This window comes from Primulina huaijiensis, chromosome 5 (genome assembly GCF_012295235.1).
Source record: "Primulina huaijiensis isolate GDHJ02 chromosome 5, ASM1229523v2, whole genome shotgun sequence".
NCBI lineage: Eukaryota > Viridiplantae > Streptophyta > Magnoliopsida > Lamiales > Gesneriaceae > Primulina > Primulina huaijiensis.
This window is the reverse complement of record NC_133310.1, coordinates 5,477,508-5,490,448: the sequence shown is the minus strand read 5'-3', so window position 1 is coordinate 5,490,448 and position 12,941 is coordinate 5,477,508. Positions and strand designations below refer to the sequence as shown.

Below are 12,941 nucleotides of genomic sequence, written 5' to 3'. Positions count from 1 at the left end.
GGAAGACAACTTCAAATGGGGAATCGCTTCAACCACTTTGAGATTTTCTAACTCTTTCTTAGATTTTATTCATAAGAATTCAAACATTGTGTTTTTGCTTGGTTTTAATTTTTGATCGATCGATTGGCTCTTAAAACAATTTGCTCGCGCTTCCCTTCGCAGAAAAGCTTGGTTTTAATTTTATGGAATAATTTGTTTAGACCAAGACCACGATAAGGCAAAACAATACTTTGTTTGATATTCGTTGTACTTTCAGTATATTATTTTTTTGATAATATTACGGATTTATTTTTGTTTAATATTTCTTATTAATAATCTAATCACCTATTTAGAACGGTTTATTTTAAACTTTTGCTCAAGTGAGAGTTTTCTCGTAGTGAGATATATTTATTTTTTAAAATTAAATTTGAGTGATTATAATTGCTAAATTTTTGTAAAAAAAATTAAAATGTTATATCGTTTTATTTTTTTCCCTTCCGATAATAGTGATAGTCTTTATTACATTTTTCGCTTCTCAAATGATCTTATGTTATAATTTTATTTTATCTTTTGAGCGCTCGTACTTTAATATTAGAAACACTAGAAATAAAACTACACCTAACTCGGCTACAATAAATCCTACTATATGTATATAATATACTCCCACAAATTTAGCATAATTATAGAATAATTCTTTAATAATAGAAAATTTAATATTTTCAAATAGTGGCGGGCCGACCCGCACCGACCTGCACCAACCCGCAACCCAAATGAGCTGACCCGTTTTGATCTATATTCAAACTGGTTGCCAAAATTGTAAACCGACCTGCTTTTTTTATTAGGGGTTGGTCGATTCGACGGGCCTAACACAAAATGACTGCTCTACCTGCCATATTATGTTTAACATCAAGGGTGAATACAAATTGGTTCAAAGGTTTGTTAGCTTTTTCTCAAACTAGATCTAAAGTTTAACTGTTGTGAATTAAAAATATTGACGTTTTACAAGTTTTTTCGTAGTCGATGCGATTCAACTCGATTCCAAATTAATTTTGGATCCAGTATAATACCAAGAAATCGGGGTTCTATTATATATTCTATAACTTGAAATCAAATGACAGAAGAAAACTTCAAATTAATTGATCCGAAAACAATGCTTATGCAAACAAAGAAGCAAAGAAACACCTATCGCCTTTGGAAATTCAAAGCCTTGACACAATATGCAAAAACAAAAGCAAACACAACAACAAATCCAACAATAACACCAGCAGCCAAGCCAAGAAGATCATGCCTAAACCCAAAATAATCTCTCACAAAATCTTGGACCGATTGTTTCGTGTCAAGCTGATCCTCCACGTCCCCAAATTGAGACGCAACCAAGCCGTACAAACTCCACGCCACTGGATTCGCCCAATGGTACCATCTCCACCATATGGGTGTTCTCTGCACCAGAACAATGAACAAAACAATCAACATTTAGCAACTTTGCAGGAATCCTAGGCTCGTGCACAAGTAACACACATCATTTAGAGAATAATGTTTGTTGAAACGTAACGTACCGGTCTGGGGATTATAAACCCGGAGAAGAGATTCCAAAATGAGTAAAATGCGTACGATACAATATTTGCTATATTCACGTTTGGAGTCATCGCCACAGCCATCATGCCGTAGAATGTGAAGTACAGTATAGTGAAGGACATGAAGAATATGTACCAAAAGAATTTTGCTGCTGTCCACTCGAATCCAATCATTGCATAAACTATGGTTCCATAAATAATAGCTTGAATTAAACCATATGGGACTTCAATTAAAGCCTGTTGGAAAAAAAAGATTAGAAGAAAATGTCATTTTTATTATGTTTTTGCTTCAAGTTTCTTGACTATTGAGTTGTATAGTAACCTGGCCGAATGCATATGGCAAAGCTGAATACAATCCAGCAGCCTTTTCTCGGTAAAAAACTGTTCGTTCGACAGACACGACGGGTTGCACAGACGATGCAATTTGCACCCCTAGAAAGAAAACGGAAGCGTACATAGATCCCATAGCGTTGAAAATGTTTTGTTGTGTTCCCCTGTCATGTGTAGCTTTGTAAATGAAAACAAGAATCTAGTTCATGAAAATAAAATGATATTTGAAATAGTTTCTTTCACGATTACCTTTTGCTACCAATATCCCAGAACATGGAACCGAAGATGATTGCTAAAAATGTTGAGTACACAAGCCTCACTGCAGAATAAAGAGGATTGCGCCAGTATGACCAATGTTGTTTCCATAGGCAAGCTATGCATTGTGTGAAAAATGGTTGAGAATATTGAGTAGGAAAATGTAGATCCTGAGAACCAGGACGCGGGGTGCTTAACTCATTTATCAAAGCTTTGTTCCTCCTGAAAATTTCGTTCGAACTGCTGTTGAGTTTCTTGATATTACCAATGGGTACGGAGGTTAAACTATATGGTAATTTGTGAACGATCTTACCTGTAAAGTTCCGTGGTTTTGTACAGTTCAGTGAAATCAACTTCATGGATCATTTCTTGAGATGAAGCTGTCACTTCAAGCATCCAGGTTGCTGGATTATAACCATCCCTGATTTTTTTTACTCCTGGAATCCTCTTTTTAAAAGAAAACAACACACTCATTTTATTTTATTTTTTGATTACAACACACTCATTTAATTCACTGAAAAAAGGGGTTTTATGATGTCATTCATCCTGCAAACTCACCTCAAAGTACTGGACCAGATGGCATGAATGACGACCTAATGGCCCCACATATATCTCTCGCCCCCCTCGTTTCAACAGAAATAGCTATAAGTATAGCAAAACGAGCAATCTCGTGAAAATCAACCAAGCTGTACCTACTCAGAATCATTTAACTAATGTATATAAAGAATCTTGCCTCATCAAAAGCTTCGAATATGTCGATGCTAGGCTGATGGATGGTGCACACGACTGTCCTACCTGTGTCGACTGTGTTTCGGACCGTTCTCATAACTATTGCGGCAGCTCTCGCATCCAGCCCTGATGTTGGCTCGTCCATGAAAATTATAGATGGGTTTGCTACCAGCTCTACAGCAATAGTTAACCTCTTTCTTTGCTCAGTTGAGAGACCATTGACAGCAGGTAAGCCAACTAGTCCTTCTCTCAACTGTGTCAGCTCCACAAGTTCCATCACATTCTCAATGAACAACTGAAATACAGGGAAAAAAATGTCATCTTCTTAAAGTATGAATAGAATCGTTACAGCTCTTACAAAAAAGATTTTTTGATGATGTACCTTTCTGGTTTTGGAATCTATATCTGAGGGCAAACGAAGCCAAGCTGAGAATAGTAGTGACTCGTAAACTGTAACACAAGGAGAGTGGATGTCATTCTGTTCACAATAACCAGAAATCCGAGCAAATGTTTCTTGCTTCTTAGGATAACCGGAAATCATGATACGTCCTTCGATATATCCACCTGTTTTTCGACCAGCCAGGACATCCATAAGCGTCGTCTTACCGGCACCACTCACTCCCATTAGAGCTGTGAGAACACCGGGCCTAAAAACACCACTCACACCATGGAGAAGAACTAATCTTTCTCCACTAGCTCCCTGATCTATCATTTCCTGCAGCCCATGTTTGCCTTAAATCTCTAATTTTCCTGTAAATGTAAAAACTTTTTGGTTTCCTAAATCACCTATATGTTACCTGAGGCATGTCGACTGAGTATGTGACATCATCAAACGCGATAGAGTGTGGTTCGAATGGAAGAGTAAATTCTCTTTTCGTTCTCTGATCTTCTCTATCTGAGATTCATTCAGCATTTCATTGATATCTTTCAAGAATATGAATTAAGTCATCAGGTAAATCTTGGATATCATAACTCACTAATTGTTTCAGTTAAAGCGACCCTCTCGTTCTCATTTTCTGCACTATTTTCAGGCAGTACGGCTTGTGGTTTCCCTAGAGCTGCAAAAGTCATACCATACCACATATAGTAGCAGCAAGTAAGGATCATATGATGGCAAAGAGACTAATGATACTAACGGTTAAGCCAGGTCAGAGCGAGAATCGAACAGAAGCTGTACAGTAATATCCAGCCTGCTAATGCCCCTGCCCCAATCCAGTACCAGTACGATTCGGGGAAAAACCCGAGACCTTTTAAAACCTGGACTCCCAATGATAAATTTGAATTTGCGGGAACCTAAGAAATTTGAGAAAACCTCGAATATCAGCTTGGCATGTCTGAGACCAAGAACAGGAATGTATCTCATTCATAATTGGATACTAAAAAACCTGTCTCCAACTATGCCCTCTGAACTCGTTAACCAAAATTGCATTGTCAGCATACATCATTGGAGATATGTAATAACCCCATATCCACCATTTCTTGATGCTTTCTGGAAAACGTTGTTCAAAATGAAAGGTAACAAATAATTTAGATTATGTTTAAGCATCAAATTTCCAAGTTAAATGCTTAATCCGTTCAACATGAAAGCACAGTTGATACCTCGTGCGAGGACAAAGCCACTCAAGGCAAACATTAGAAGCAGTACAAAAAACCCGTAAGTGTTTGCTATGATCATGTTCCTACCAACCGTCCCGATGAGTCTAAACAAAGACGATGCCGTTTGAACCTCAAGTAAGAGCAACAAGTAGAATTTCAAAAACCTGTGACAAATTAAGGTCGTCAACCTTTAGATTTGTTTTGCTTATAATCTCCGGAACGGCTAAAAAATGTGTTGCTAACTTTTACCTCCACGCGTTTGAGTCATAACCAATTTCATAGTAAGTTAAAGCCACAAGAACAGCTATTTCAACTGAGTTAACAGGGATCGAAAGGATCCAATTTGGAAGAGCATAAGTCCATGCAGGGTAAAAGCAAAAATCCCTTTGCTTGTAAAAGACAGGAAGCCTTTGAATAATCAGGGCTAGCTCTGCCATTCCATTGAATGTAGCAATGGTGACAACAAAGAACAATGATCCAGAAAATATCCTTCCGTCTGCTACGTCATCTCGTTGCATTTTAGGTCGTAAGAATACCGTCATTGCAAGGGTGGCCATTATAGTAATCTAGAGGTACATTCAAGAAATCAACAGTGAATAATGCATCATTAAATATTTGGTATACTGACATGATACACACTCGAATACTCACAACACAACTCTTCTCAATCTGATGCCAAAAAATTGATGCTTTTGGGTAAAATATCATATTTGGGGGGTCATTGTAACCAGTCAGACCTCAACATGAAACCAAGGGCATCAATCCTTTAGTTCTTGAATGCGTAAAAAATTTACAGCATAATTCAAAGGTTAAGAAACCAAAAAATTATAAAAAGAAGTGATGATTCTATAAAGGTTCAAAAACGGAATTACACAAGGATTGGTTTCGGCAATTAACACCAACTTGTGTAGTTGCTGATGTAAATTTACCATATATTAAAACTAAGAAACCTGGAAAACGCATACGGTTTAAAAACATTTCTAATGAATTTTTTTGCACAATGGTGCCCATCAAGCATGCGAACCTGGAAGAGCTTGAAGATGTAAAGAAACGAGTTTCTCTGCATGAGCAAGATTTCTCTGGATGTGCAAGCTTTTAAAAGCTCCATTTTGCTGACACCATAGTCTTTAGTTGCCAATGCAGCAGGGTGGCTTCTATTTTTGTCAAAAGGAATTGATAATTCGGCTCTTAGTTTCTGCCCAATCTCAGACACCTTAAACATTTCAGCAAAGTCTTTAACACTAATAAACCTATAAGGCTTCTCATTATTTGCCCAATATTGCTGCTGATCTTTCTTTGATGTTACCTGCATGGAATTAAATTAGAAAATTAATAGCCAAACTTTGTAAATGGCCAAACAAGTAAATTTTCTTCTTCAAGAATCCTACTTCTTGCAAGAAATCTGCCACCCCCTTTCTTTCAGGGCATTTGAAGCCCAAAGATTGGAAGAACTCAAGCACTTTTTCCCGGGGGCCTTGATAAACAATCTTTCCTTCAGACATAAGTATTATATCATCGAACAGATCGTAAGTCTCTGGTTCAGGTTGAAGAAGTGAAATGAGAGCTGTCCCATTGAGAATATAGATGGATTGCCTGATGGAATTCACCACTTGGAATGTCGTGGAACTATCTAATCCTGTCGATATTTCATCCATGAAGAGTGCTTTTGCTGGTCCAACCAACATCTCACCTGATAATTTTTGTTAAAGAAACATAATAAAGAAAGCGTTGGAAAGCAACAATTGTCTATGTTGCCACAGGAGGCTGTTTATTGTTCGCATGTCCATTTGAGGCAAATATGGTATTTAGGCCGATATATGGTCTAAAAGATTTTTCGGGCGCTGTTTCACTATCTGTATCATTTGTACATTAAGCTATTGGCTCTTAATCCAACAATTGATGTGAAAGCGGGTGATTTCTAAGATTTGCACATTATTTTAAATTATCTGGTAGGTTTTTGTTTGGGGGATCAACAAATGCTCATGTGATCCTAAAGCAGACAAAAAAATGCTCATGATAAAAAATATGCTCATGCAATCCTTGTGACTATCTATATCATGTATTAACAGAACGTTGTGTTTCAGCTGCTTTACATTTTAAGAAAATTAGCTGACTTGTTGGAGGTCAGACAAATAGTTGAAATCTCTAATAATCGATGTGTTCTTGGAAAGAAATGGTAACTCCATTCACCTGTTGTGACTCGTTTTTTCTGCCCACCAGAGATCCCCCTTATCATGTCACTTCCTACCATTGTATCAGCACAAACATCCAATCCCAGTACCTGAAATTTTTCTCTCAAATCAACTTGGATAAGTTCTATATTATCCCACTTATAGAAATTAAATTATTGAATTTAAGCTACCTTAAGAATATAATCTGTGACTATACTTTCTTCTTGGCCTTCTATAGCTGCTGCCTACATGATCCATGGACAATAAACAGTAACTAAAAGATTCACATTCAAACACAAATTTTACTAAAAAAGTAGTAATCGCATTTTTTTGATGATAAGCAAAATTCTTACTTTCATATAGATATCCACATCAGGATGAGGCTTTATATTTGCTTCCTTTTCTCTTCTTGATAACTCTACCAGCATGTCTGCAGAATTGTCAACAGACCAGATGTAACTTTTATACCGATCATACATATACAAAGTCAAAAAACTGAAACTAAAACGACTAACCATGACTACTCCCAACTCCTTGGCACCTCGCAGAAAAGGCCAAGGTTTCTCTTACAGTCATTTCCCCTAAATGAACATCATGTTGGCTTATATACGCAGCAGTTCTTTGTGGTACAAATTCTTTCATGCTATGCCCATTATATGTAACCGTTCCAGAGAACTGATCATCAAGAAAGGAAAAATGATCAACTCTTCCCTTACATTTCTCCTGTGAAATACATGAAGGAATCGAACAGTATAGGATGTCAACTTAACCTTCAAAGAAGGATCAAGCACTCCAGCCAAAGCCAACAAAAGCGTCGTCTTTCCAGAACCCGGAGGACCTAAAAGAAGTGTCATTCTGCCAAAAAATTGAGTGAAGGGAGGGAAAAACAGAGAGACAGTTGATGTAAATGAAGTGGAATAAGTTTTCTCCTGGCCAATTTACCGGCTTGGCTTCAAGATTCCACTGACATCTTGTAGGATCAATAGTTGTTTCTTGTTGCTAGGAAGTATGCGAAGATAGTTTGAGAATCCCTTTAAAAGAAACGCAATTTAGATAGAAGCCCGCGTAGCAAACGAACATAACAATGATCAAAACAAAATTTTAAATTTCATAACTAATTTTTAATTTTTTTGAGGATTTCATTACTAATTTTATTTAAAATAAAAACTGAAATAGTCCTTCAAAAAAATAAATGAAAATAGTAGCCTTTCGTGCTTAAATATGATGCAGGGCAAAACGCTTTTTGGTGAGTTAGGATCACCGAGATGGATTCGAGTTTTATTGTTAATAATTAAACAATAGATGTTTAGAAGGTGAATGAACGAACACCTAGTAAAATTTTCGGCATAATTGGTTCGTACTAACAAAACACAAGCACTTTATCTCAAATCGATTGAGATACAAGTCAGCAAGTAAAATATATGCATTGAAAAATACTCGTGTTTAAAGTTGAACCAAATAGATACTAACGAGAATCAACTTCCATCGAGAAAAAATAAAACTTAAGAACTGAACAAGCTTCCAAAAGGTCAAAAACAATAAGTGTGAAGTGGATTTACAAGAGTAAATTGAAAGAAAATGGAAAAGTCGACAAATTTAATGCACAATTCGTAACAAAAGGTTACAAACAAGAGTTTGAAGTCGCCTATAAAGAAATGTTTACTTCAGTTGCAAGGCATGATATGATGAGATTGGTAATTGCCTTAACAGGACAATATTTATGATCTATCTTCTAATTGAATGTGAAATATTCGGCGTTCTTACATAGGGACTTGGTAGAACATAATANAATGTATAAATTGAAGAAAGCTTTGTATGGCTTTTTGTGATAGTGATTATGCAAGAGTTCAAGATGATAGAAAAAGAACTTCAGGATATGCTTTTCTCTTAGATTCATCGGATTTTCCATCGACTTCGAAGAAGCAATCAATTATTACTTTATCAACCACTGAAGTTGAATTTGTTGCAGCAACTTCATGTGTTTGTTAAGCTATTTGATTGAAAAAATTTCTTGAAGAGCTTAAATTCAATAATCATGATCCTATTGAAATTTATTGTGATAATAGTTTTAGTCATAAAACTGTCAAATAATCCAATCCTACATGGAAGAAGCAAAAACATTAATGTTGTGAAATATCATTTTTAAGAGACCTCACAAAGAATGAAACAATTGATTTCATCTATTGTACAAGCAAAAACCACGTAGCTGACATGTTTACTAAGTCCCTCAAACTACCTGTATTTCAGAAACTAAGGGAGCTACTTGGTATTAGCACACTTCAGAACAAATTTGAGGGAGGATTCTCTTATTAAATCGATGTTGGCCTTATCGGTTTAAGGGGGTTTTGTTGAATTTTTAAATATTTGTCCAAGTATTTAGTTATCTACCTTGTCAAATGAAGTCTGTTAGTCATTGTTTATTAGTAACAAAGTATCACAAGAAGTAATTATATTTGCATATTTTGTTATTTAATAGTTTTAGTGATAAAAATATTGTTGCTATTTTTATGGTTCTTTCCGTTAGTATATTTACCTATAAAAGACTTATTGCTCAATAAAAAAGATATATAGCAAAAAACAAAATTCTCCTCTTTGTTTGATTTATATTTTATTATCTCATTTTCTTAATTTTTCTATTAGTGTAAAGTCTAAACCACTAACCTCATATTTATATGTTCATTTAATTTGAAATTTAAAAAATAAAGTTCCAACCATTTTTTTGTTATAAAACATATATGTTTATTTAACTTGAAATTTAAAAAATTAAGTTCGGACCATTTTTTGTTATAAAATGTAGAAAAGATATTGTATGTTTAAAAAATATTAATAGTATTCCACTTTTTATGTGAAAAATGCATAATAAAAAAATATGTGAGAAATATTAATAGTATTTGAATTTTTTATTTGAAAGAATGCATAGCTATGTATCAATTAAATAAATAAATTAATTAATTAAAAAAACTATCAAGTATTAATTAATAGTAGGAAAAAATAATGATCAGTGATATATCAATCTATCAATTAAATAAATTTACTTTATTTAAGTTGAAGTTTAAAAAATTAAGTATGAACCTCTAATCACAAATTTATATATATGTTCATTTAACTTGAAGTTTAAAAAATTTAAAATATACATTAATCATAAATCAATCAATCAAATTAACAAACATTAGAGCAACATTATATGATTATGTCCATCTTAATAATTCGACGAAATCACAATACATTATTATTATTACAAAAATAAAGAACTAAAATTATTCATATCGTCACGACCTCACAATTATTTCAAGTACGATAAAGTATATATCAACATCCACAAATATTTATTTAAGCTAAATTTATAGATTGAACCCATACGCAAATCAATTATTAGATATTTAACCATGTATGGAATAGTATCATAGATAAATATAAATGAGATAAAGACATATTTATATATTCATTTAACTTTAAGTTAAAAGTATTAAGTAGGAACTATTTATTGTTATAAAAAGTAGAAAATATAGTGTAGGTTTAAAAAATATTAATAATAGTCCACTATTTCATGCGAAAGAAAACATTGTAAAAAAATATGTAAAACAATTAATAGTATTAGACTATTTTATTTGAAATAAAGTATGGTTATGTATAAATTAAATTTAAAAAAAAACTATCAATTATTAAATAATAGTGGGAAAAAAGAAATCATATTAATGTATCAATTAAATAAATAAATAAATTAGGTGGTTAAATCAGAAAATCAAAAAGTCATCTAAATAAATAAATAAAACATTAATTAAGCAATAGTGAAAAAAAAAATAACTAAGTAAATTCACAAATAAAACTCATATATATAGATTATACAAAGTAATATATATTTCAAATGCTTCAAGTATTAGGTAAATTTAAAATCCATCATAATTAACATGAAACACTATATAAACATGTAAGAGGTGAGTTTATAGTTTTATTTTTTAAAAACTACAAAAATATATTTGAAATCGATGATTCATCGATAAAAATGCAAGTTAAATAAAACAAATTTTCATTTTCAGGGTTCTTTTTCTCGGTTGTTCCTTTCAGAAGTCAAAACTTGGGCTTATTTTTTTTCGACAGTGTTGAGTATTACTCGTATACGTCGTCTAAAATACTTCGATAAAATAAGATTAAAAATATCCAACTTAAACCAATAAATTTTAACTACTTAAAATTATCAAAAGTCAAAAAGAGACCAACTTATAGGATGATTTTGACATATTCCCTTCTCAAACCGGACTCGGTTTTTATTAATAAAATAGTTCATGAGTTCCAAAAAAAAATTATCTTGAGTTACTTGTTCTTTTTTCATTTATTATCACTAAATATAATTGTATAGATTCAAAAATCTGTACGACCTGCTGATAAACATGACAAGTTTTGATTACCTCAAAGATATTTGCGAAGAAATTGATGAAAGAAGGCAAAGCTCTACTTCCTACATGAGCTTCTGTTTCAACATTTAGGTGCTCAAATCTCACTTCAATCGTAGGCAATTCTATTCCAACCCTACATACAAAAAACCACACAGCATGTGGAGAATATATATCATATACAATATAATAACAATCTTGTCACTAAAAGCTAGTTTTCATGGTTCAACGTACCTATCGATCCTATCCTTGAGTTTCATCAGAAACGTCTTGTTATCGTCCTCGGTAGCGTTTACGAGCCTGTTGAGCAATTTCTTCCTTTCTTGAAATCCAAGAACAGTTACATCTACCTCACTAGGATCACCTCTTGATCCAAGAAGAATGCCTTTCCGCAAACGATCATACGTCGGGAGCTTTTCGAGGGCGGCCCATTTAAGGGCCTCTTCATCATTTTCTTCCCTTGATGAACCAGAAAACAATTCTAAGCCGTTGCTGTTTCTCCATGCTGCTGAAACATTTCTCACGATACTGTTGCTGGCTCTTTGCAAAGTACTGTTTATTTCCATTTAGTGCTTAAGATATCAGAAGATCATAATCATTTCATGAAAACCAAAAAAGAGTAATCTTATTTATTATTTTATTATTATAGATATGGCTTAATGAGCAAGAATTGAAGAGAAATTCTGAACATGAGAGAAGAAAATTAAATTTCTTGAACTTTGGAAGGCTAGAGTACTTTAGTTTCTCTTTTATGTAATAATGTATGTTTCGATGGTGAGGTATATATAGAATTTGCCACGTTGACTACGTTAAATACTAATGAAAACTTAACCGATTTACTGTTTAAATTTTGTTTAAAAATAAATTAGTTATAATATTTTCAGCCAAATAGTGTTTTTATGTGCTTCAGGATAATTGAGCTGTCCGTATATTCATGAACTGTAAAAGAGCATTGTTAACGAGAGCTAGCGGGCTAACTGCATGACTACCCCCTATAAAAATAATAAAAGCACATTATATATGTAAAATTATTAATATTTTAGGCCTCGTGCTTTTGAAAATCAAGACAAAAAAAACACCCTATTTGAGGGGTAAATGTGCCTGAGTTTTTATAATATATATGAGTGAAATGTGTTTGATTTTTAAAAAATAACAAGATGTTAGCATATTAATATTTTTTCAGAATTTTATATGTTTTAGACTTTTCAAAAAAGATGATGTAATTATCCCGAAAACTAGCATGATTAAATGGCTAATTTTGAGAAACTTCTATGGAAATAAAACAAAATTTTAAAAACATCAACTTAAGGCTTAGGTTGATGTTTGCATGGAATTATAGAAATTGATTTCATTTGAGGAATGATTTGAACAATGAATTTCAAAAAACATTTTATTTTATTTTATTTTTATCAAAAATGCATCATAATTACTATTAAAAATGATTAAATAATTGATATAGATAAGATTTGAAATTCTCTTCAATTTTATCCATGGATAAATCCAAAAGAAATCTTTGCGAGTTTTTTTAAGTATATGTTGTGCTCAAGTAATTGTTTTGATGCTATATGGCTTGATGTTGTAAATAGTCATTTGCGTTTTTCACGGACAAAAACTTGTGTGAGACGGTCCCACAGGTCGTATTTTGTGAGACAGATCTCTCTTATTTGGGTTATCCATTAAAAAGTATTACTCTTTATGCTAAGACCATTACTTTTTATTATGAATATCGGTAGGGTTGTGAGACGGTCTCGATAAAGATTCGTGAGACCGTCTCACAAGAGATCTACTCTTTTTCACGAGATATGTTTGATTTTTGGAAAGTTTTTGACTCTAGTAAGAGCTTTTTTCATGATGACAGGACCCACAACTATTACTTTTAGGTGGTACTGGGTAAATCCTTATACTAATGCAATAAT

The 12,941-nt window shown here is 33.2% G+C and overlaps 1 protein-coding gene across 1 annotated transcript; it reads right to left on the bottom strand.

The window, feature by feature from the left end:
- Positions 1-1,052: 1,052 nt before the first annotated feature.
- LOC140976532 (pleiotropic drug resistance protein 1-like) lies at positions 1,053-11,754 on the bottom strand. The gene is made up of 24 exons (XM_073440754.1): positions 11,260-11,754; positions 11,041-11,161; positions 7,577-7,665; positions 7,405-7,489; positions 7,150-7,309; positions 6,988-7,064; positions 6,826-6,879; positions 6,654-6,744; positions 5,852-6,153; positions 5,488-5,769; positions 4,713-5,029; positions 4,467-4,627; positions 4,253-4,356; positions 4,004-4,160; positions 3,845-3,925; positions 3,665-3,762; positions 3,250-3,582; positions 2,872-3,162; positions 2,697-2,780; positions 2,452-2,585; positions 2,133-2,360; positions 1,876-2,047; positions 1,536-1,790; positions 1,053-1,419 (listed from the first exon to the last, which is right to left on the bottom strand). Exons 1-24 carry the CDS (start codon positions 11,589-11,591, stop codon positions 1,162-1,164), a joined length of 4,266 nt encoding a protein of 1,421 aa, XP_073296855.1. The 5' UTR covers positions 11,592-11,754; the 3' UTR covers positions 1,053-1,161.
- Between the last annotated feature and the right edge of the window lie 1,187 nt (positions 11,755-12,941).